The sequence below is a fragment of the Cyprinodon tularosa genome, unplaced genomic scaffold, assembly GCF_016077235.1.
Source record: "Cyprinodon tularosa strain WSP-4 unplaced genomic scaffold, ASM1607723v1 ctg70, whole genome shotgun sequence".
NCBI classification, from domain to species: domain Eukaryota; kingdom Metazoa; phylum Chordata; class Actinopteri; order Cyprinodontiformes; family Cyprinodontidae; genus Cyprinodon; species Cyprinodon tularosa.
Window position 1 is genome coordinate 624,923 of NW_024039452.1, and position 25,888 is coordinate 650,810.

Below are 25,888 nucleotides of genomic sequence, written 5' to 3' on the forward strand. Positions count from 1 at the left end.
GAATGATGAAATGGGGGTCCCTATGTCCTCCAGAAGTCTAAGCCTATAGCAGCATAACTATAGAGATCGCTCAGGATAACCTGAGCCACTCTAACTATAAGCTTTATCAAAAAGGAAAGTTTTAAGCCTAGCCTTAAAAGTAGACAGGGTGTCTGCCTCATGGACTAAAACTGGTAGTTGGTTCCACAGGAGAGGAGCCTGATAACTAAAAGATCTGCCTCCCATTCTATTTTTTAGAAATTCTAGGAACCACTAGTAAACCTGCAGTTTGAGAGCGAAGTGCTCTGTTAGGAACATAAGGAACAATCAGATCTCTGATATAAGATGGAGCTTGGCCATTGAAGGCTTTATATGTGAGAAGGAGGATTTTAAATTCAATTCTTGATTTAACAGGAAGCCAATGAAGAGAAGCCAGGATAGGAGAGATGTGATCTCTCTTTTTCATTTTCATCAGAATTCTGGCTGCAGCATTTTGGATCAGCTGAAGGCTTTTAACCACAGTTTGTGGACTTCCTGATAATAAAGAATTACAATAGTCCAGCCTTGAAGGAACAAATGCATGGACTAGTTTCTCAGCATCACCCCTGGACAGGAGATTTCTAATTGTTGCAATATTCCTCAGATGAAAGAAGGAAATTCTAGAAACCTCTTTGATATAGGATTTAAATGACAGGTCCTGATCAAAAATAACACCAATATTTTTTCCTTTATTATCTGAAATCAGTTTAATCCCATCCAAAAAAAGTGACTGGCTAATCAGCTTCTTTTTCAAAGACTCTGGTCCAAAGACTATAACTTCTGTTTTGTCTGCATTCAGAAGGAGAAAGTTAAGAGTCATCCAGGTTTTTATGTCTTCAAGACATGCCTGTAATCTATGTAATGGGTTAGCTTCATCTGGATTTATAGACAGATATAGCTGGGTATCATCAGCATAACAGTGAAAATTAATCCCATGCTGTCTAATAATTCTACCAATTGGGAGCATGTATAAAGTAAAGAGAATTGGTCCTAGCACTGATCCCTGTGGTACTCCACAGGTAACCTTTGAGCATGTTGAAGATCTGTCATTAACATGAACAAACTGAATTCGATCAGATAGATAAGATTTAAACCAGTCTAGTGCTGTTACTTTAATTCCAACAAAATATTCAAGTCTTTCTAAAAGAATATTATGATCAACTGTATCAAATGTAGCACTAAGATCCAACAGGACGAGCACAGATACAAGTCCATTATCTGAGGCCATGAGAATATCATTAGTGACTTTCACCAGAGCTGTTTCAGTGCTATGATGAGATCTAAAGCCAGACTGAAACTCTTCAAAAAGTTCATTATGGTGTAAGTGATCGCAAACTTGTTTGGCAACTACTTTCTCAAGAATTTTAGATAAGAAAGGAAGATTGAATATAGGTCTATAATTGACCAAGTCATCTGGTTCAAGAGACGGTTTCTTAAGCAGAGGTTTAATTATAGCAACCTTAAAAGCTTTAGGTACATATCCCTGTAACAGAGATAGATTAATCACATCTAAAATGGGGGAGGAGATCAAAGGGAATACCTCCTTAAATAACCTGGTTGGAACTGGATCTAACATACAAGTTGAAGGCTTAGATGAAGACAATAATTTTGCTAACTCTGAAAGTTCAACTGGATCAAAGCAGTCTAAAGCCGGTTCAGATTCCATGACTACCTCAGGTACAATCGCGGATAGAGGAGTGCTTATGATCTTATTTTTAATAAGATCAATCTTATTTATAAAGAATCCCATAAAATCATTACTTCTAAGAGTCGGTGGAATGGACGGTTCAACTAAGCTATGGCTCTGGGTGAGTTTGGCAACTGTATTAAAAAGAAATCTAGGATTATTCTTATTCTCCTCTATTAATGAGGAGAAGTATGCTGCTCTTGCTTTACAAAGGGTCCTCTTATACAGCAGTAAACTATTTTTCCAGACTAGGAAGGACTCCCGCAGGCCTGTGGAGCGATATTTTCTCTCCAGTTTCCTAGCATTTTGTTTCAAAGTGTGCAGCCCTGCATTAAACCAAGGAGCAAGCTTTCTATTTTTAACAGTTTTCATTTTCAAATGAGCTGCGTTGTCTAAGGCAGTACGGAGAGAACTAGCAACCCCATCAACAAAATCATCAATCTGTAAAGGGGAATAAACTAAGCTTTTGCACTCTGCAGCACTGCTCAACGACCCAGAGGAGAGAGAAAGTGAAACAGATACTTTAAAATGTATAACTGCACTATCTGATAAAGGTCTACTAAAATTGAACCTTCTTTTGGGGGAGGAGAACTCTGTTAAAGTAATCCTGAAGGTTATTAGAAAGTGGTCAGAGAGGACAGGGTTGTGAGGAAATACTGTTATTTCTTTACATTCTATGCCGTATGTCAGCACAAGATCCAAAGTATGAAGATGAGAATGTGTGGGACTATTCACATTTTGAACAAAGCCAATAGTGTCTAAGATAGCATTAAAGGCTGCTCTAAAGCTATCGCCTTCAATGTCAGCATGGATATTAAAATCTTCCACTATGATGACCCTGTCAGTATTTAATACCAAATCAGAAAGGAACTCTGAAAACTCATCTAAAACTTGAGAGTAAGGACCTGGTGGATGATACAAAGTTACAAAAAGAAGAGGTTTTCTTGCTTTGAAATTTAGATCAGGGAAATTAAGGGTTAAATGTTCAAAGGAGTTGTAGGTATTAACTGTTTTGGGAGCAATCAGTAAGTCAGACTGAAAGATTGTTTACTACTCCTCCTCCTCCCCCAGAACTTCTGTGTGTGTGTAAATTTAAGTAGCTTGAAGGAGTTGCCTCATTTATGCTCACATAATCCTCTTGCTGCAGCCAGGTTTCTGTAAGGCAACATAAGTCAATGTGATTATCACAAATCAAGTCATTAACTAGCAGACTTTTAGAGGAAAGAGATTATGTTAAACAGACCACATCTAATTGTTTTAACCTTTTCCCCAATTGGAGTTATTTTAATTTTAATTAGATTATCATGATTTACTCCTTTGGGAATATTTGCTAATTTATTAGATTTTGGTCGTGGGCATGACACTGTCTGGATGGAGTAAAGAGTGGGTAACAGTAGAGAAGCTGCAGAGATGTGTGTTAAACTACAACTCTGCTTGAGTATAATTGACAAGAAATACACCATTACTGACTATTAATAACTAGTTGGCCTGATTCTTTTAAAAACTCCTTTGGTTTTCCGATCTGGTGTGTTTCCACTTGTAAACGAAACTTAAAGGTTTCTTCCACGGAGGGAAACGCATTGATAAGTGTTTAGGATTCAACCTGAAGTCAAATTCCTGACCTGAAAACAGGTTTGAGAATATCTCATGGAGAAGATAACTAAGATTATTGATCAAACAAAAGCTAAACAATGTTTAATGTTCTTGGACATTCTTGATTAGGAAAGTGCAGCCTTTAAAAACACCTGTCTTACCAAGTATTGTCTCTGATCTACCCTTAGCATGTATTGATGGTTGACTGCCTAGAAAAATTCTTATTTCACTGACGTTAGTTGAGGCAGGGGTTAAAAACACCACAGGGCCCATCGTTCCAGGTGTTCTGTCCCCTGTTTGTGGTTGTTAATGCTTTCCTAAAATATGGAGGTAATGTCATGTTATCGGACCACTTGACTCAGGAACCCAATATGAACACCAACGATAAGGCAACTGACTGAATTCCTCCTAACCAGATTCAGAAGAATTTAGCATTCTTCATCATTGCTACGGCAATATATAGATTCAATTGAATAATAATTAAAATGAACTTACTGCTGCTAAACATGAACAAAATAATGAATGAAAATGCGAAGAAGAAATAAAAACAAACTCTTTACTGGGCAGCTACCAGACATTTTCTATCTCATTAAACACAAAGACAAAGCAGGCAAACAGGGAGGCAACGTAATAGTTTATAATAAAGCCTTCCACTGAGTTAACATATCTGATTTTATTATGATGGCGTATTTAATTACTTAAATAAAGTTATAAACTCTACTTGTTTTTTTGTGTGTTTGTTTTTTAGATTATTTTAGAGCTGAGTTCTGTTAACAAATATTCCATTACATTATTTCTTAGGCTTTTTTGATTGTGACCCTACTTGAGTTTAATGAAATCTCTACTTATTTTACTTATTGTACTTATTTTAAATATAGCTTGTAAAATATACTAACAAAAAATACTAACTCATACAATCTTATTAGGAATAGTAGATTATTGGTTCTCTTATAGCTCAATTTTCTAAAAGAAATTGATTTGTTCTAAGATTAATTCTAGTTATCAAATCAACAACAGTAGTTCATAACCAGGTCAGGCAGTAGCAAACAATTCTTCTTCATTCAGCACATTAATAGACATCGTTTTAGACCGTTATTTGATTAAAAAAATATTTTTGAACTGAAAGCTTTATCTAGCGCATCACAGCAGCTTTTCCAAAATAAAACTAGCTTCTTTTAAAGCAGTTCTTACATGCGATCTCTTAAACATGTCAGTGCCCCGTAAATTGTATTTACTTTGTACCAGAGTTAACCTTATTTGTATAAATTAAGGAATTTTATTATATCAAATGTGAAACATGAATATATATATATATCATCATTCTGCTTCATTCTCTCTCTGTTCTCCTATTCTGCAGAATCTGTTAGTTCAATCTCTAACCTTCTGCTCTCTCTGCTTTTCCTCAGAGTAGCTTTGCCTCGTCTGTTCCTGTTTGGCTGTGACGTCATCCTGGAAAGAAACATCAGCTGTGCTGCTTCTATCAACGCCCTTGTTTATAGATGTTGGAGATCGGCCTGTTTTCCGGTGTGGTCCTGTTTCTCTGGCCGTGACTGGGTGGATGTGCTTTCTTCGTCCTCTGGCATGGGGGCTGCCTTGGAGCTCGTCTGCCTGGCTGTGTGTTTCCTGGACGGGGCCGCCTTTTACAGCTGCTTTTTGTATCTCTGCTTCTGTCTCCTTGAACCCCAGTCGGCCTCGGCAGATGGCCGCTCACACTGAGCCTGGTTCTGCTGGAGGTTTCTTCCTGTTAAAAGGGAGTTTTTCCTCTCCACTGTCGCTACAAGCATGCTTAGTGTGGGGGATTGTATTTGAGTCAATGAGTCAATGCAATCAACTGGTTTTCCTTAGATAGAAAACTTTGTATCAATTTGATCTGGTTGAACTGTAAAGTGCCTTGAGATGACATGTGTTGTGAATTTGGCGCTATATAAATAAACTGAATTGAATTGAATATAGCTGTAAACAGGTTGATCAAGTTGTAAATAATGCAAATGAAAAAAAAAAAAAACTAAAGAACAAAACAAAAGAAGGAAAATGGAATTAGTAAATGTTTTTGATGCTTAGTCATATAGGGAACAACCAGTAACATCAAAAACAGCCTCATCAATCCATTTTTCTTTAACTTTATACTATTAAGGAATTTTCTTAGAAAAAATCACTTAAAATACAGATATATGTTTTTAAATCTATATTTTCATCAAGAGTAACACACAGACCATTTATTACTCATGTCCACCAAATCACAAGACAATCAGCACTGATCAACTTATTGGTGGGAATCTCTCTACTGCTGGATGATATATAATTGTTTTTTGACAAAAATCATTTACATTCAAGCATGTTTTTATGCTTCTTAAATCCTTGAAACCATCTGACCAATGTGACAGATTTTTTACCAGAGTAAAACACATTGTACCTCAGGGGTACAATGACTGACCCCTGGGGTACTCCATAGTTAACATTGTTAATCTCTACTAACTGCTGTCTGTTCTCTAAATATCTCAAAACTCATTCATGTTCTAGGGATTTAATGCATTTAATAACATATTTTCCTACATTTTTTATAGATCTAGAAATAAATGTACAACTTAATATCTCTTTCCTTTTCCAGCAGATTCTTCAAACTTGAAGAATTTCACCAAACTTAAACTGATTACCATAATTTTGTGTTTATAAACACAAAATCATAAATTGAAACTCAGGAAACAAGTCTTTCTAGAAAAAGCAACCTTTTTTTATAAAGTGGAATAATTTTGGCTACTTTTATATTTTCAGGAAATATTCCAGTAAAGAACACTGAATAGCAAGGTTTCTCTCTGGTTCTTTAACATACTAACATAAGTTCAGGTAATGATACCCCTGAGAGACTCAACACAGCTTCTTCGTGATCATGTGGATCTGCTGCCACACGGTGCTGAATTAGCACACTGACAGAGTTGTGCAGTGTTTCTGCACACATTTATTTTCTTGTCCTTTTATTCTTGTCTGTTTTTTTAAATGTTTTTTGTTTCCACAATACACAGTAGCATTGTATTGTTGTGATCAATTCAACAAGTTTTTAATTCCAAAGAGAAATTGGGCCTTGTGTTCTGTGGAGTAGCGGTGCGGCAGGGGTCATTTTCATGGGGCACAGAATGAAAGAATAAAAAATACAAAAAAAATAAAATAAAATAGAACTATAGAGCAATATTTTAGTATATTTAGTTAGACACAAAGCCCCCCACATTAACAGATGAAAAATGTGATTTTATTTTAATACAGTTAAAACTAAAAGCTCACTGTAACTTATAAAAACGTAAAAGTAAATTTTAATAGTGAAATATTAAGTGGATCCAAGTAACTTCTCAGGTTGGGCCTCTTCTATCTTAGAAAAACAGCGTGATCATCTTTACTCCCTAAAAACTGTCTGAGCTTCTGGAGAAAATAATCTGAGCTAAACTTTTTTAGGCGCTGGTCTCAATTTACAAAGTTGTTTTCACTTTCACCGCCCTCAAATAGCCTCAAACACTAGATGGATTTGCTGACACTCCACATTGTTTGACTGTATGATCTGGTGAACTGTAAAGTGCCTTGAGATGACTTGTGTTGTGAATTGGCGCCATATAAATAAACTGAATTGAATTGTCCACATTAAAGCTGCCAATTTACAAAGGGGTTTTCACTTTCACCGCCCTCAAATAAGCCTCAAACACTAGATGGAGTGGCTGACTGTTAGAATAATTGTATATACATGTATCTGTGTAGTGTTATCATGCATAAAGCTGTGTGCTATGTGCATGTTTTCACAGGCACCTTTTCTGAAGTATACTGTGATTTGTGAACTTGCTTTTGGGGAGGTTGTGGTTGATTTACGAGCAGCACTCAACCTGCTGAACTTTGGTGAACAGCTTCAACCGCGTAAACTTTGCCTGAACCCTGAAAGTTATAGGATGTTTACTGAGACTGCAAGTCTGAATTTTTCATGTTGTTTCTGACCTCTAGAGCAGTCTCAGCTGTTGTAACAAGGGACCCCTGATTTCTAATAAATAACGAGCAGAACGCTGGGACCGCAGAGTGAGGTGGAGATTGTAAACTCTGCAGTCCCTTCCTGCTCTCCTCGCGAGTAAAACTAAATTAATTGTCTCTGTGCCTTCTTTCTTTCCCTGTATGTATGTATGATGTTTTAGGTGCTTAGACCTGACACTGACACTCCACATTGTCCACATTGAAGCTGCTGTCTTGGCACCACCCCTCTGGTTTATTTTCTTCCTGTATGCTGATTATTTATATCCATGAGTGAGTAGGTAAATACGCCAAAGAATATTACCCTACTTATGCAGAAACTGAATAGAATATCACATCCCTTCAGCACTGAACCATTATTGTGAGAATAAAGGAGCCTAATGAAGGTAGATTTGTTTATATCTTTTGCCCAGATTATATCCCATTGTGACCTTTATGTTTAGGATTATATCTCTTATACTTAAGGGGTCATTAGTTTCCTTCAGAGGGAGGAGGCAACTGCAGTTTCATTCTCAGCCTTGTTCTTATGATCTTCACTCTGTGTCATTGGGACGTGGTTTAAACAGGTTTTCTCGGGCATGCTCATTCACTTGCCTCTCCTCTGTGCAAGTAAAGAAAGGAAATTGACTGTCATGTCACCTCAAGTTTGAGGTTTTTGACTGTGTGAGAAGCAGAGATAAGGCGGAATTGAGAAGTAGAACACAAACAGGTGTATGACTTAGAACTGCACCTTCTCTCTCTGCACTCCTGAACCGATGGCTTTTCTTCACTCCTGGGTAGAATCTCTCAGCTAGCAGATTGACATATTCTTCTCTCAGGACGGCTTTTTGGACAGGACCAGGATTTTTCACAGAACAAAGACATTCTTGAGGATGATCACACAGCATGAGGCATAAAGGCACCTCATGCTCTCCAATTTAGGATCCTTTTACCTGGACTGATGAGCCTCACAGCCATGCTGAAAGTGTCCCAGGTTTTGCACAGTTAGGAGGAACTCCAGAGGAGGATGACTTCTGTTCTGACAGTGATGTTTAACTTCAGTCATAATTTTCTTTTAAAAGACCAATTAACGTTTGAAAGCATGCACAAATTGAAACATAAAAGGAAGAAGCCAGTCTAAACTGAAAAGTATTGGCTTAGAACCATACAGCTCTTTACACTTAGAGAAAACAATTTGTTTTGCTGCTGATGCTGCCGCCTTTATAAGCAGCGCCCAACATCATTACTACCCCAACACCAGCAGAAACATGAATGCTAGCATATTGTTGGGTTCCCTTTAAAGCTGAAGTCTGTAAGTTTTTAAAAATCACTTTTTTGTCATATTGGCTAAAACTGTCCCTATGCCCAGACAGCAGTACATGTGATATGTAACCTGTGAAAAAAACTGCTTCAATTGGTACCGCCTACTGCCTGTATTTCAATCTGGAAAGAATAATTCGGGACGAGTCAAAACAACCAATCACAGCCAGAGGAGCGTCTGATGGAGTGCCAATCACAGCTCACACACGCTGAATCCCGCACCCCCCCCCTTCTGGTCGCATGCGGTAGCCGCGCAGATGCTGTGAGAGGGGTGGAGCTTGGAGGTGGGGCATGAGTGAAGCAGAGAGGGTGGGGGAGTGACGTGAAACCTGTTTTTCTTCAAATTTTCAGTCGAAGTCTGCTCTCTACTCAATGTTACAGACTACAGCTTTAAACATGACTGTCAGACAGTCAGATTAGGGTGTTTTCTGAGCAGCACTGCCAGCACATCTGGCTACATTACAGAGGTTGTTATGATATGATACCAACTGTCTTTAATACCTGCAGGTAGAACAAGGCACAGCTTAAGTTAATCTCTTATGTTAATTTAAACAAGCAGAAAGGAGTGGTTCAGTAATTCTAAATAATTTTCTGTGGAAAGAAAGCCCCACATCATGGCATATTGTTAGAATAATTGTATCTGTGTAGTGTTAGCATGCATAAAGCTGTGTGCTATGTGCATGTGTATATAGCCATATTTTCTGAAGTATACTGTGATTTGTAGATTTGCTTTTGGGGAGGTTGTGGTTGATCTACGAGCATAATTCGACCTGCTGAACTTTGGTGAACAGCTTCAACAGCTTAAACTTTGACTGAACCCTGAGATTTAGAGGACATGTTTACTGAGTTCCTTATATGTACAGAGAAAAGGAAAACCAGTTTAAAGTTATTGTGCAAAAGGTACTGATATGGAAAGGTTCATTGCAGTGCAAATAATTAAATATGGAGCAAAACGTAGTAGAAATTTGAGTTGTGTTCTATTAAAAGGGATTATGAGCCATGTTGGTAGTGCAAATATGATGTTTACTAGTGTGATGCAGAGTCTTGATAGTGCCTTGATTAGAGTTTCAACAGTTCAACAGTCTTATGGCAGTGGGCTGTTGCATAACCTGCTGGTCCTGCAGTGAATGCTGCCAAGCCTCTTCCCAGAGGGCAGCAGGGAGAAAAATGCGAGGTGGGAGGGTGTGAGGGGTCACTGATGATGTTCTAAGCCTAAACCTAACCACAAGTTTGGAGAATAAGGATGTCAATTTTCTCATAGAGCTGCTTTGGGTGTTATCATCCCAATAAATGGCTGCTATTAACGGATATCAGTCCAATAGAATGGTTTCAGATTGTGCCTGAACAGAATTTTAATAGCTGCATTGATCCATATGTCTCCCTTATTAAACAAGCGAAAAACAACAAATCTCATCTTGTCAGTTTATTTATTTATTTTTTTTAAAAACCCATTAAATCTAAGTTTTTAAAGTAAAACTACAAAGTTTTTTTTTTTTTTTTTTTTTTTGTAAGTAGGTACATTGTAAATAAAGTACAAAAAAAGTATGAAGTGGGTAAATAAAACTTAGGATTTAAGACATGGCCAAAGCGGCTGATCAGTGGTATACTGCATATTATGGGCCATAAAAAACGTACTAGAAGGTAGAAGAGGAACTGTCTAAAGCCATTCTAGAGGGACGATTACATTGTTCAGCCTTGGTAGCTTGTTTACTATAGCATATAAAAAACAATGTGGCTTTGTATCTAAATAACCTCACAAATAAAGAAACTGTTAAAACACACACACAAAAAAAGAAACGGTACAATTGTCGGTATTGTGTAAATGTGTGTAAATTACAGGCATGTCTTCAAGACATGCCTGTAATCTATGTAATGGGTTAGCTTCATCTGGATTTATAGACAGATATAGCTGGGTATCATCAGCATAACAGTGGAAATTAATCCCATGCTGTCTAATAACTCTACCAAATGTGAGCATGTATAAAGTAAAGAGAATTGGTCCTAGCACTGATCCCTGTGGTACTCCACAGGTAACCTGTGAGCATGTGGAAGATCTGTCATTAACATGAACAAACTGAATTCGATCAGATAGATACGATTTAAACCAGTCTAGTGCTGTTCCTTTAATTCCAACAAAATATTCAAGTCTTTCTAAAAGAATATTATGGTCAACTGTATCAAATGCAGCACTAAGATCTAACAGGACGAGCACAGATACAAGTCCATTATCTGAGGCCATGAGAATATCATTAGTGACTTTCACCAGAGCTGTTTCAGTGCTATGATGAGATCTAAAGCCAGACTGAAACTCTTCAAAAAGTTCATTATGGTGTAAGTGATCGCAAACTTGTTTGGCAACTACTTTCTCAAGAATTTTGGATAAGAAAGGAAGATTGGATATAGGTCTATAATTAACCAAGTCATCTGGGTCAAGAGACGGTTTCTTAAGCAGAGGTTTAATTACAGCAACCTTAAAAGCTTTAGGTACATATCCCTGTAACAGAGATAGATTAATCACATCTAAAATGGAGGAGGAGATCAAAGGGAATACCTCCTTAAATAACCTGGTTGGAACTGGATCTAACATACAAGTTGAAGGCTTAGATGAAGACAATAATTTTGCTAATTCAGAAAGTTCAACTGGATCAAAGCAGTCTAAACCCGGTTCAGATTCCATGACTACCTCAGGTACAATCGCGGATAGAGGAGTGCTTATGATCTTATTTTTAATAAGATCAATCTTATTTATAAAGAATCCCATAAAATCATTGCTGCTAAGAGCAGGTGGAATGGACGGTTCAACAGAGCTATGGCTCTGGGTGAGTTTGGCAACTGTATTAAAAAGAAATCTAGGATTATTCTTATTCTCCTCTATTAATGAGGAGAAGTATGCTGCTCTTGCTTTACAAAGGGTCCTCTTATACAGCAGTAAACCATTTTTCCAGACTAGGAAGGACTCTCGCAGGCCTGTGGAGCGATATTTTCTCTCCAGTTTCCTAGCATTTTGCTTCAAAGTGCGCAGCTCTGCATTAAACCAAGGAGCAAGCTTTCTATTTTTAACGGTTTTCATTTTCAAAGGAGCTGCGTTGTCTAAGGCAGTACGCAGAGAACTAGCAACCCCATCAACAAAATCATCAACCTGTGAAGGGGAATAAGCTATGCTTTTGCACTCTGCAGCACTGCTCAGTGACACAGAGGAGAGAGAAAGTGAAGCAGATTCTTTAGAATTTATAACTGCACTATCTGATAAAGATCTACTAAAATTGAACCTTCTTTTGGGGGAGGAGAACTCTGTTAAAGTAATCCTGAAGGTTATTAGAAAGTGGTCAGAGAGGACAGGGTTGTGAGGAAATACTGTTATTTCTTTACATTCTATGCCGTATGTCAGCACAAGATCCAAAGTATGAAGATGACAATGTGTGGGATGACTCTTAACTTTCTGCTTCTGAATGCAGACAAAACAGAAGTTATAGTCTTTGGACCAGAGTCTCTGAAAAATAAGCTGATTAGCCAGTCACTTCATTTGGATGGGATTAAACTGATTTCAGATAATAAAGTAAAAAATCTTGGTGTTATTTTTGATCAGGACCTGTCATTTAAATCCCATATCAAAGAGGTTTCTAGAATTTCCTTCTTTCATCTGAGGAACATTGCAAAAATTAGAAATATCCTGTCCAGGGGTGATGCTGAGAAACTAGTCCATGCATTTGTTACTTCAAGGCTGGACTATTGTAATTCTTTACTATCAGGAAGTCCACAAACTGTAGTTAAAAGCCTTCAGCTGATCCAAAATGCTGCAGCCAGAGTTCTGATGAAAATTAAAAAGAGAGATCATATCTCGCCTATCCTGGCTTCTCTTCATTGGCTTCCTGTTAAATCAAGAATAGAATTTAAAATCCTCCTTCTCACATATAAAGCCTTAAATGGCCAAGCTCCATCTTATATCAGAGATCTGATTGTTCCTTATGTTCCTAACAGAGCACTTCGCTCTCAATCTGCAGGTTTACTAGTGGTTCCTAGAATTTCTAAAAGTAGAATGGGAGGCAGATCTTTTAGTCATCAGGCTCCTCTCCTGTGGAACCAACTACCAGTTTTAGTCCATGAGGCAGACACTCTGTCTACTTTTAAGGCTAGGCTTAAAACTTTCCTTTTTGATAAAGCTTATAGTTAGAGTGGCTCAGGTTATCCTGAGCTATCTCTATAGTTATGCTGCTATAGGCTTAGACTTTTGGAGGACATAGGGACCCCCATTTCATCATTCTGCTTCATTCTCTCTCTGTTCTCCTATTCTGCAGAATCTGTTAGTTCAATCTCTAACGTTCTGCTCTCTCTGCTTTTCCTCAGAGTAGCTTTGCCTCGTCTGTTCCTGTTTGGCTGTGACGTCATCCTGGAAAGAAACATCAGCTGTGCTGCTTCCATCAACACCCTTGTTTATAGATGTTGGAGATCGGCTTGTTTTCCAGTGTGGTCCTGTTTCTCTGACCGTGACTGAGTGGAAGTGCTCTCTTCGTCCTCTGGAATGGGAGCTGGCTCGGAGCTCGTCTGCCTGGCTGTGTGTTTCCTGGACGGGGCCGCCTTTTACAGCTGCTTTTTGTGTCTCTGCTTCCGTCTCCTTGAACCCCAGTCGGCCTCGGCAGATGGCCGCTCACGCTGAGCCTGGTTCTGCTGGAGGTTTCTTCCTGTTAAAAGGGAGTTTTTCCTGTCCACTGTCGCTACAAGCATGCTTAGTGTGAGGGATTGTATTTGAGTCAATGAGTCAATGCAATCAACTGGTTTTCCTTAGACAGAAAACTTTGTATCAATTTGACTGTATGATCTGGTTGAACTGTAAAGTGCCTTGAGATGACATGTGTTGTGAATTTGGCGCTATATAAATAAACTGAATTAAATTGAATTAAATCTACATGCTGAAATGTACTACTTCTGTAGAGAGTGGGCTGTTTTCAAGTTATGCAATAATAGTCTATGTGTGATCATACTTCATCTTTGAAAGAAGGGAGGAATCAACCAGTCCTTCAGGAGATCATCTTTCACCTAATTTGCTAAATGTGGTGATAATTCAATCTGATGGAATGATATAACTAAAACTGGTGATAACATGCTCAAAGATCAAAAGTCAGTTATGTGAATTAAAGTTCAGCATCTCTTTGGCCTACTATATGCATTTATTCTGAGATTAAATTACCCATAGCTGGACATACAGGACTGGAGCATGTGACGACATTGTTTTCACTGAATTTTTATTTAGTACTCTAAGGATAAAGAAGACTGAATCTAAATTATTGCAAAACCTTCAAGATATTATGTTCTAAAAAGAAAATATTATATATGCTTTTCCTTCAACTTCATAATTATTTGAGCGTTAGGAGTGTTATGAACAAAATCAAAAAGAGCTGAAAGTCTTGCTGCAATAGGTTACCTGCAAATACTTATTATTTCATCAATCTTTATGTTTCAGTGACGGCAAAACATGGAGAGTCTGAGGATGATCCATCAAAGCTTTCCTTACAGTCTTTGGAGGAGAAGGAAACAGTCTTGCCCTGCCTCTATGACCAGAGCGGAGTCAGTATAGTTCAGGTTACCTGGCACAAGATAAAGTCTGATGGGACCAATGAGCTAATTATCACTTCACACCGCACCGACGGCCAGACAGGTGGGTTATTTTACTTAAATCTTTTTTACCTTTTTTGTTGACATACAGTTTCAAAAATCCACTTTTAAATATTTATCATTTCTTTCCCCACATTATTTCTATAGCTTTCCATAGTCTTGCAATAGTCTTGTATAGTTTTAACATCTTTGTTCAAAAAGGTGGAGGAAACCCCCCCAAATATTTAATGTGTCAAAACTTTTGGTCTATAAAATAAATACTGGGACAGATACATTAAGCAGTCATGTTCACAATTTGCCATAAATCTCATGTTGTTTCTGTGAGAATGTTAATTGTTTAAAACAGGCAAACAAATAAGGCATAACGTTTTTAATTAGTTAAAAAAGCCAGAATCCTTGTAGGTAAAGTGTGAATTCTAGACTGAGAACTTGATAAGGGTTTTTCATCAAATCCATTCATTTTTCACAAATCCTTTGGTCTGGATGAAACAAAATCAAAGTAAGTAATTATTCAGCAGTTAAAACCATAATTGGTTCTTCTTTCTTAAAGAACACATTTAGTGGAATGTATTAAAAGGAAAATGGCCGTACCTATATAACACCTTTTTTTAAGTTAAGAGACTTTTTTAAGTCAAGCGCATTACACTACATGCTAACTACATGCAAGCTAAACTGTAGCCACCACTGCTCCGGGGTTCATTGATAAAAGAAAGGCTGCTGCCTTTCCCCATCCACATCCTCTAAAGCAGGGGTAACCAATTAAACATAAGCAGGGTCCGAATAAAGAAAATCAACGACCGAATTTAACCCAGAATAAAATGAGGTTTCTATGCATCCATCCATTTTAAAATCTAAAGGTTTTTCCAAAGTAGAGAACAACATAGGTTCAGTTTGGTATATAGACAATTTCCTGATTCACATATTTTATAAAATATCTGAAATGACAGTTTGTCATTTTTTTCTTCTTTTTTCTGGCTTAATGAGAGCAGGTGACGTTAGAATGCCTTATAAAGGTTTTAAACCTGGGTTTGAATGGAGACACCTTTTAGCACATCATTTCACTATTTGTTCACCAGTTCACCACACTTTCTCTTCTCTGTTTTTCTCATTGTCTTCCCCTTCTCTCCCATCACCTGGCTTGCCACAGTTTTGCCTGCTGTTACTAAAAAATGCTTGCCGCAGTGACCCGGACTAACACAGCTCATTGGCTTTTTTGTATCACATGTAAGCTGTTCCGGAAGGCCACATGTTAACAGGAGAAGTGGCACAAGTGAAGTTAGACACTTTCTTCAGACAAAAGCGGTATTTTATAAATGTTTTAAATCAGGTTGGGTCTGGATTAGCCAGCAGGTGGGTCCGGATCCGGACCTTGGTCCGCTAATCTGTGACCTCTACTCTAAAGGGACGACTCTCACATGAAACTAAACAGTGAAGCTGAGGATTGGTTACAGAGACCAGTGCTGAGGCTCATGCCAGAATGAACAAAGAGAACTGAATCAGCACTTTTTTTTTTATAAAAGCTTGGTGTTCACTTCCTCACATGAGTACAGCAATGTATTACTACATGGGTATAATCTCATAGGTTTATGAAATTAGGGGTACCAAACCATAATCTACGTTTTTCTGAAGCATTGTAATCAAACTGTTACTATGGCTGGACAAAAATGAAGTATCAATATTTGTCACAATACAATGTTATTCAATAAAGGTGAAATGATACTTCTGAAATTTAAAAAAACATTACAATCTATTATTACAGTATTTATCACTGGCAGAGGTTCAGGGGTATCATGTTGTTTAATGCGTTTTATTTGTTTTATAAGATCAATACTTCTAAAATTGTATATTTGTTGAGTTTTATAAACATTTTAAGATAGAAATTGGCATTCTTTCTGAGGCTTCTATTTTTGCTATATCAATATTCAGATCATACTGTATCAACCAAAATGAAGAAATATATTGTGACATAAGTTTTTGTAAGATCTGCTAGCCTTACCTGGTTAGAGAGTATCTCATTATTAAGGACTCTATATATATTAAAATGTAATTTAACTCATTAAAATGTAGCTTGTTGACAGAATTTGGGTAACACTTTACAAGAACATGTTTTCATAATCAGTATTTATAAATTGTAGAGAGAGCTTTTATTGATTATTAACATATAGTTGATTAATGTTTGATAGTAATTTCAAAATCGCATCTAAGCCATTTGTAAATGGTAAATAGATTCCCCTGGCATGTTAGTTTATCCCAAACACTGACATCAGTGGACTTAGGTCCTTCATGAATCAAACATTAATAAACCATCTTTTAATCGAACATAGATGGTATTTTTACCATTTATAAATCATGATTATGATGGTTTTTGTAACCAAAATTTGTATCATGGGTAACATGAAATACATCTAGGGGCAGGAAATGGAAAGTATGCACAGACCAGCAAGTAATCTTAAACCAACAGTGACTAGGAAATCCTAACTATTTTTCTTTTTTGGGATCACTTTAATAATCTGTTGACTACTTTTTTCTTATTGCCCCCTCTTTGTGCGCAGCTTTCGGGACATGGGATGGCCGTGTGCGCTTCAAAAGCAGTCAACCCACAGTGGACTGGACTCTGGTCATCATAAGCACCAAGGTCTCAGATGAAGGCGATTATATGTGTCTCATCAGTACCTTCCCAACAGGGAATTTTGAGAAAAAGATGTCTGTCATCGTCTGGAGTAAGTCAATCCCTCATTTTCCTGATGTAATGTGGGTAAAGGTGAACACAGTATAAGTGAAACATAATAAATTTAAGCAAATTTCTAATTTTTCTTTAGTTACATAAATCCTCTGCAAGGATCTAAAGTAGTATTTTCTTTTCTAAATTAAATGGCGAGTTTTAATTTTCCCAAAGCCACACCCTTCCTTTCAATCTAGTTAAAGTTTTTTCAAGGAATAATCAAACAGTGATGGCTGGCCAATAGAGGGCGCTGGGGTGCAGCCCCACCCACCCAATGACTTTGATTAAGACATAAAAAGAAAAAAAAGTTAATTATAAAATAAAAGTATTTTGAAATATATGAATATATTTCTTATATGTGCAAGATAAATATTTACTCTTTAATAAGGAGTACAGCTGTTTTATTCAGATTGGTGACGTATTTCCGCCCTGGGGTGCAAAAATCTTTGGCCATAGACACCGGTAAAACGTTTTACAAGCGCAGTAGCCCCTCTGCAATACAGAAGTATAGGACGGCTCGGGGTGAAGGAAAGCTGCGCCCGAGCTGACAGGAACAGTCGTCACAGTCGTAGTGCGGCTGATTGAGTCGCAGAAGTGACTTAAAGCAAACTTACCAAGAAAAGCTGGAGGTGAAAGCCTTTGGACCTGATCAGCTGAACATCAAAATGAATCAGCTTGGCTAAATCCATGCAGCGAGGCTCTCACTTTAATTTGCTTTACCTGCCTTCCTTTTCAAAAGTCAGGATCTGACCTAGCACTGATAAAGACAGGTAGAATGGATTCAAAGCACTTTTTAGAAAAGGGAAAAAAGAATGAACAATCTGGGATTCACATGGAAAAAAATATAATATAGTGTACTTTTTCTAGGTGTATTTTAATTCTATAGTTGCTCTTAGATAAACACATTCTCAAAATATATATATATATATATTAAAGAAATATAAAGATGACTAATAGCTTCTCCATTATTAAGCTATTACATTATTTTTTTAGGTCAAAGGGCAAAATGTATGTACAATAAGTAAACCTGTACATGAAATTAGGGTGTTGTTTTTATAAAGTGTCTTTATAATGTTTTCAGTTAGCTAACTAACTGAATGAAGTTTTTGACATCAATAATTATAATAAGTTATTTCAGTCTTAAAGCAATAGGACCAAAGTGTTAGCTTAATTTGAGATTTATGAAAGGATTTTTTTAGGTCAATATACAGCATTTGTAGGGTAAATGCATAGCACCTTGTGCTGTACAGGAGTGATGAGCTGCTGTGACATGTAAATCATCTAACATCTTTGGGCAATCAGAATTCAGGGGGATCCAGTGCCCACCTTTTACCCCCTCTACCTCCGCCCCTGCCTAAGACATATGACAGTCTAAGCTCCTCTTAAACACGGCTGACTAAGTTCAAGTTGTTCTAGGCCAACCAAACTGATCTAACCTTTACCTCAGGAGGTGATAGTAGTGTTGTAACTCCATGACTTCTCAGTCTGCTGATCCGGCGTTGTCTGCTAAAAAGCTCAAACTCATGTTGGAAGGTGTTTCATTTCTCGACAGCTCAATGTTGTCACTTGCTTTCATGGGTGTTAAACCTGGAAGTAATGGGCCTGGCGCCGCTATTGACTGAAAGTTGCACACTGTCGCTTTAACCAAGTGTTATGTGCTTTTAATGAGAGGCAGATCAATTGTAAAATTCCCTATTGAACTTATCTGAGTCTTCCTAGTTCTGCTGAACTACAGTAACATAACAAACCTTCCTTCCAGCTACTCCAATCACTGACCTGGTTCTTCACAATGTAAAAGAGGGTGACCCCTACAAGCAAGTGGCCTCCTGTCGCTCCTTCGCGCGCCCACCGCCTCGGCTCTCTTGGGACACGGAGCTTAATGGTCGGTCTGTAAACCACACCTCTGAAAGCTGCCAAATCTCCATAAACTACTACCTGCACCCTGTGAGGGGTATGAATGGAAAGAAGCTGGACTGCTTGGTGTGGCATCCAGCTTTTTCTGAGCCACGCAGGTTGAAAAGTGCTCTGGTGGTGCATTGTAAGTATTCAGTAAATGATTCAAATGATTTTGATTAATATCAAATACTTCTACTCTTCCTTTTCAGCAGTTCTCTTCTTGTTGGTTTTTAGAAAAGCCCATCTACGATAACCACGGTCATTCAGGGCTGTCCTAATGTGTCCCTGTTCTCTCAACCTCCCTCTGTTGGTGGTGGGAATGGTTTCTGCTTGTGTTTGGTGGGTTCTGATGAAGCTTAATTTGTGTTCCAGTAAGCATGTGAGGCAAAACGGTGGTACTGGTTGGTGTGTGTGGGTTTCCTGTAGACTTCCAGGAAGGCAAGGCTTTCAGCTTTCACATCTTCCCCGTTGAACTTAATGTTTCTTTCCACTATGTTGATGTTTTCTGTGAACGTGTTGATATCATTGGTCTTTATTTTGACCCATGTCTCATCCACGTATCTGAACCAGTGACTGGGTTTTGTTCCGAAGTATGACTGTAGCACTCTGCTTTCCACTTATACCATGTATAAGTTTGCCATTATGCAAGACACAGGAGAGCCTTGGTTGAATTGGAAGTATGTTGTGGTGAGGCAAAAGTCCAATAGAGAACAGATGTGGTCAGATTGGTCCTATCTGGGAGAGTGTGGTCAAAAGTAAGCCATCGATAGGCAACAATACTACTGACTGAAGCCATTCCTTGGACCTACAGCCTCCCAAAAATACACAAGGAAGGAGCTCCAACTCAGGCCCATCATCAGCAATATCAACTTTGTCACAACATTGCCAAACATCGCGCTCCCATCCTCACTCCTTTGATTGGCGACACACCATTTCACATTTCTAACTCACAGGACTTCTCCAACGGGGTAAAAAACCTGATGCTGGACACAGATGAGACCATGGTCTCCTATGATGTCACATCTCTTTTTCCTTGCATCCCCACCAAAGAAGTAGTCTCCACAGTAAGGATGTTGTTGGGTTCAAAAATGTAGGTTTGTAAAAGAAGAACTGAAATACACAGTAAGGGATTTTCAAACAGCTTCCTGCAGGAGGAGAGACAGAACTGCACCCAAGGCTCAAGCACTCTGCCTCTCCTGGACCTCCTCTGCAGAGCGCTTTATTAACAGAACATAACACATGGTTACAAACAGTATTGTTCTGACAGGACAGTTGATCAGGTCATAAGACATAAGACTTGACTGAATCACAATCTCATTTCTACAATGTTTCATATGAACACACATTAATTTTATAATCATCATTGAATAAACCCAACAGATGTGTTTACTTCAAGACAGATTTCTGGAGGGATCCAGTGCCCCCTAGCTGTTTTAAAGCCTCCCTAGCTTTGCCACTCTCTAACCTGAATAGAAATATATTTGTTGTTCTCTGATGTAGGATTTAATATGGTGGGGTGATTGTGGTCTTTACTTTATAAGTAACTCCAGGATTTCTAAATCTGCTGGTCCAAAGTTGTCTGCTAATAGGTTCACCCTCTTAGGGCTATACATGAAAAGAATCTGTTCTGCATGGTGTGGCATGAAGCTTTTCCAAAGCCCAGCAGTTTAAAATGTTTTTGTGCATTATGAGTACTCACTAAACGTTCATATCAAGTATTTGTAAGGTATATTTATTACAATAGCCCTTTCATATTCTTGGAGAACTGTGTGAACATTTCATATGTAAAATGTCACCACAGTCCAAAGGAGCCAAAACATGTGGAAGCAATAATATCTTGCCTGACTCGTGCATAATAAAAGGAACCATTTTTTATTTATTGAGACTCTGTTTCTATCAGATTTATATATTCAACCCAGCCTCCTTTATTGTCCTTCACCATTATACTGGCCACTGCAACATGTTTTACAGTCTGCAATGGTTAAAACACCATTGTCTAAAAATAATCTGTAAATGGCTCCACACACTAAGATCATCAAGGAGATATGGTTCTTTGTACCCAGTTTGCCTTCTCTTCTTAATTCTCTATTTTTTTCCCCCTATCATCCAGCTGTTTTCACAGAGCCGGAGATCTGTTATGTGCCCCAGATGTGTTACGTGCTGCTTGGCATTCTTTTCCTGTACGGCATCATCCTGACTGCGCTCTACTGCAGAGTCAAGGTTCGCATTCCATGTCATTTCATCTGTGTTTAGGATGAAGCAAATATTGCCTAGTCAGTAAAAGCAATGAAGACTACTGACTGAAAAATAATTCCTACATCAATACTTTTCTCACACTACAGTGTATAGTAATAGAACAAATAAATGATTTGCAGAATAGCTGTTATTTGTGTCTCAGAGGTTTTATTTCAGTTCATTTATTTGTGTTTTCAGAGGTTTTATTTTGATGTCAGCCAAGAGTCATTAAGAGAGGCTGTATCTCGTCTATAAGGGAGTGATGATCAATATTGTCGAGGCGGCTTATCTGAGCTGCGGGCGCAAGGTTGTCGGTGCCTGTCGTGGTGGCAACCCTCGAACCTGCTGGTGGACACCTCCGGTGAGGGATGCTGTCAGGTTGAAGAAGGAGTCCTATCAGGCCTTTTTGGCCTGTGGGACTCCGGAATCAGCTGATGGGTATCGGCGGGCGAAGCGGCATGCGGCTCGGGTGGTTGCTGAGGCAAAAACTCGGGTGTGGGAGGAGTTTGGAGAGGCCATGGAGAAAGACTTCCGTACGGCTCCGAAGCGATTCTGGTCCGCCATCTCAGGAGGGGGAAGCGGTGCAGCACCAACACTGTTTATAGTGGGGATGGTGTGCTGCTGACCATGACTTGGGACGTTGTGGGTCGGTGGGCGGAATACTTCGAAGACCTCCTCAATCCCAGCAACATGCCTTCCATTGAGGAAGCTGCGCCTGGGGACTCTGGGCTGGGCTCTCCAATCTCTGTGGGCGAGGTCGCCAAGGTGGTTAAAAAGCTCCTCAGTGGCAGGGCCCCGGGGGTGGATGAGATCCGCCCAGAGTTCCTCAAGGTCCTGGATGTTGTAGGGTTGTGTTGGCTGACGCGACTCTGCAACATTGCATGGACGTCGGGGGCAGTTCCCTTGGATTGGCAGAATGGGGTGGTGGTCCCCCTATTTAAAAAGGGGGACCGGAGGGTGTGCTCCAATTACAGAGGAGTCCTCGGATTCAGGAAGAGCAGTGTGGTTTCCGTTCTGGTCGTGGAACGCTGGACCAGCTCTACACCCTCAGCAGGGTCCTGGAGGGTGCATAGGAGTTCGCCCAACCAGTCTACATGTGCTTTGTGGACTTGGAGAAGGCGTTCGACCGTGTCCCTCGGGGAGCCCTGTGGGGGGTTCTCTGGGAGTACGGGGTGCCGGGCCCTTTCATACGAGCTGTCAGGTCCCTTTATGACCGGTGTCAGAGTCTGGTCCACATTGCCGGCAGTAAGTCGGGCTCGTTTCCGGTGAGAGTTGGACTCCGCCAGGGCTGCCCTTTGTCACCGATTCTGTTCATTACCTTGATGGACAGAATTTCTAGGCGCAGCCAAGGTGTTGAGGGGATCCGTTTTGGTGGCCTTAGGATTGTGTCTCCGCTTTTTGCGGATGATGTGGTCCTATTGGCTTCATCAGGTCGTGATTTTCAGCGATCGCTGGATCGGTTCGCAGCCGAGTGTGAAGCGGCAGTGATGGGGATCAGTGCCTCCAAATCCAAGGCCATGGTCTTGAGCCGGAAAAGGGTAGAGTGCCTTCTCCGGGTCAGGGGGGGTGTCCTGCCCCAAGTGGAGGAGTTTAAGTATCTCGGGATCTTGTTCACGAATGAGGGAAGAAGGGAGCGGGAGATTGACAGGCGTCTGCCGTGAAGCGGGCGCTGTACCGGTCCGTCGTGGTGAAGAGAGAGCTAAGTCAAAAAGCGAAGCTCTCGATTTACCGGTCGATGTACGTTCCTACTCTCATCTATGGTCATGAACTCTGGGTAATGACCAAAAGAACAAGATCGCGGATACAAGCGGCCGAATTGGGTTTCCTCCGTAGGGTGGCTGGGCTCTCCCTTAGAGATAGGGTGAGAAGCTCGGTCATCCAGGAGGGACTCGGAGTAGAGCCGCTGCTCCTCCACGTCTAGAGGAGCCAGTTGAGGTGGCTCGTGGACGTCTCCCTGGCGAGGTGTTCCGGGCAAGTCCCACCGGGGGGAGGCCCTGGGGCAGACCCAGGACACGCTGAAGAGACTATGTTTCTCGGCTAGCCTGGGAACGTCTTGGGGTTCCTCCTGAGGGGATAGAAGAAGTGGCTGGGGAGAGGGAAGTCTGGGCCTCCCTTCTTAAGCTGCTGCCCCAGCGACCCGACCCCGGATAAGCGGAGGAAGATGGATGGATGGATGGATTTTTATATTTCACCTAAAAACTTAATCTCCAAACACAATATGTATGACCAAAAATAAATTTGCACTTATAGATGATGTCATTGAGTTAACTTTTGCAATTAAAATTAAACAGTATGCCACTGGGATTTGTTTTGATAAAGTAGAACATAAGTCATTACTAAAAGCTACGTGTGAGAGGAGTGGCCCTTTCCTGGCTCGTTAGGTATCTAAATAGAAAAGAACAGTTTGTTGAAGTAGATCATGTGAAATTATAAAATATTAAAATAAAATATGGAGTTCCGCACGACTCGTTTTTCAGACCATTATTTATTTCGTTTATTAATGATATGTGTAATATAAAATAATTGAAAGAGTGTCTGGAATGAAGTTTCTTGGCGTAATAATAGATGAAAAATTGAGTTGGAAAAAACACATTAATTACATTAATATAAAAATGTCCCACTTAGTTACAGTTTTATACAAAGTTAAATATTTTCTAAATCAATAATCTTTGTATTCCTTATAATGTTACTTTATACTACCACCTTCATGACATATTGTGATAAAGTATTGGAAACACAAGACAACAACCAATGCGATAAGAAAAAAACCTCAGCTATGTCTGTACAAAAGAAACAGTTTCTTTTATGCAGACATAGCAGCTATTTAAAAAGCCATCTAAAAAATTCTAAGCTCTTTTTCAACATTATTTTCCCTATCTTCCTTTATGATTAAAAAAAGCTTGTCTCTGTTGCCTTCTTAACTAAAACAGAGGTCAATTGATGACATGTTCTCATCTTCTAATTTTTAGGTTTAATCATACAATGTCAATGTACATGAGAAAAGTATTGAAAAATGTATGGAATTGATGTGATTGGTGATAATGATTTTGGTGATTGTTAATCAGTGACTGGCCCCCAATTCCTGATCGGTGCGTCTCTATTCTTATGTCATTAAAAGTGTAGATTTACCATTACTTTTCTGTTTTATATGTTTTATAGATCCACAATTCCAGAGAGGCCAGGGAACGCAAAGGAAAGTCACAGCAGGTAAGAACACCTGCATGTCTAAAATGAGACTTGTTGTCTAAAAAGCAGAAACAGATGGGCTACACCGCACCACAGCCTTTCAGTCGACAAAAATGAGCCAAAGACTAACCTCAGTGGACATGCTGAGGTTTTGGACGTGAGAGGAAATTAGCACGAAAATGCCTACATACGTTAACTGTGTGTGTGTGTGTGTGTGTCTGTGTGGCCATGTCTTTAATACCTGGTGGGGACAATTTCCTAGGAATATGCTACATTTTGGGGACTCATAGGTACTTGTGGGGACCAACAACTGGTCCCCATAAGGAAAGTTTCTCTTCTTGGGGTGGGGGTTAGGTTTAGGACTAAGGTGTGAATTGAGTTTAGGGAGAGGTATGTGTCGGTAATGGTTAGGGTTAAGGTAAGGGTCACGGTTAGGCCATATAAATTAGTGGGAAATGAATGGAAGTCAATGGAAGGTCCCCACAAGGATATTATGACACAACGTGTGTGTGTGTGTGTGTTTTGTGGCAACTTTTACTAATACTCTCTGCAGTTGGTTTGACTTTTTTTTTCTGAGACCACTGAGCAGGTTAGAGGAGTCAAAACATCCTGCCCACCTTCAAATTCAGCCCACTGAAAAGAAGTTCTGTTTCAAATCGTATCACTTTTGATACGATTACTGCTGATCAGTTTCTGCTTCTGTTAGGTTTCACAGGAAAACTGTGTCAATTATTGGGTTTTTCCTTTCTTGTGAGATTTTCCATTAGTGATCTTGTCGTTCTTGACAACAAGACACGTGGCTAATATTTTTCTTGTCTCCTTTCTTCTTTCAGACTGTCGAAGAGGGCATATATATGGTGAGTGTTACATTTACCTTCTACAGTTTTTTATGTATATTTATAAACATTTTATCATCTTCTCTCTCTCCTAAAGGGTCTGACTCCTCATGCACAAGACACATACGAAACCATCAGCATTAAGAAGTGATCCCATTTGGTTGCAATCTTCTGTCTTTTCTTCTTATTTAAGCATAACACATCATACTCAGCTTTTTTTTTTACATCAGTGTCCAGTTCCCCATTTTGCTTTTGTTGAATTGAGTACAAACTGAGGAGGAAGAGACAGAAAAGAGAAGTGAAGCCCAGCATGGGCAGCTCTCAGAAAGGCTCTTTATCAGTGCTGTATGAGAAACTCTTCCTGTTCTGATGCACATATACACATTTTTATCTTGATAACTTCTCTCATGCAGATAAATTTAAATGTTTGTGTATAAAGAGGCTGCAAAAACATCTTATTGCATTAGTAGATTGTACATTTTAGATATTTTTGAGCTAAACATGCTATCTAACACCTGATGAAAAGCTTCATTCTTATATTTTTTATATAACTTTGACAGGCTTTGTTCCTTTTTTGTTCTAATTTTTGCTCTCATGGTTTTAATTTTTGCACAACATAATTTAGGAGGGAGATGGCCCATAGGAAAGGCTATTGGAGGAGAAAAATCTGACATCCTTCAGCGTCACCATTATTGAGCAGTATTTCCCTCACACCACTGGATGGCAGTGATCGCCTCTCCTTCTCCTGTCTAAAGTTGTTACTTATATGTACCATATTTGTTTTGTATGCATATTGACATTAAAAAA

At 39.2% G+C, this 25,888-nt stretch overlaps 1 protein-coding gene across 1 annotated transcript; it reads left to right on the top strand.

Annotated features, from left to right (window-relative positions):
- Positions 1-5,723: 5,723 nt before the first annotated feature.
- LOC119772115 (nectin-4-like) lies at positions 5,724-25,888 on the top strand. Its single transcript, XM_038268420.1, has 8 exons — positions 5,724-5,739; positions 14,055-14,249; positions 16,759-16,926; positions 18,688-18,966; positions 20,935-21,044; positions 24,219-24,266; positions 25,079-25,102; positions 25,179-25,888. The coding sequence occupies exons 1-8, from the start codon at positions 5,724-5,726 to the stop codon at positions 25,230-25,232; spliced, it is 894 nt and encodes a 297-aa protein (XP_038124348.1). The 3' UTR covers positions 25,233-25,888.

Excerpts from the sequence above, each read along its gene's own strand:
- LOC119772115 (XM_038268420.1), top strand. Across the intron at positions 14,250-16,758 it reads CCGCACCGACGGCCAGACAG|CTTTCGGGACATGGGATGGC; the intron begins GTGGGTTATTTT and ends CTTTGTGCGCAG. Across the intron at positions 24,267-25,078 it reads GCAAAGGAAAGTCACAGCAG|ACTGTCGAAGAGGGCATATA; the intron begins GTAAGAACACCT and ends TTCTTCTTTCAG.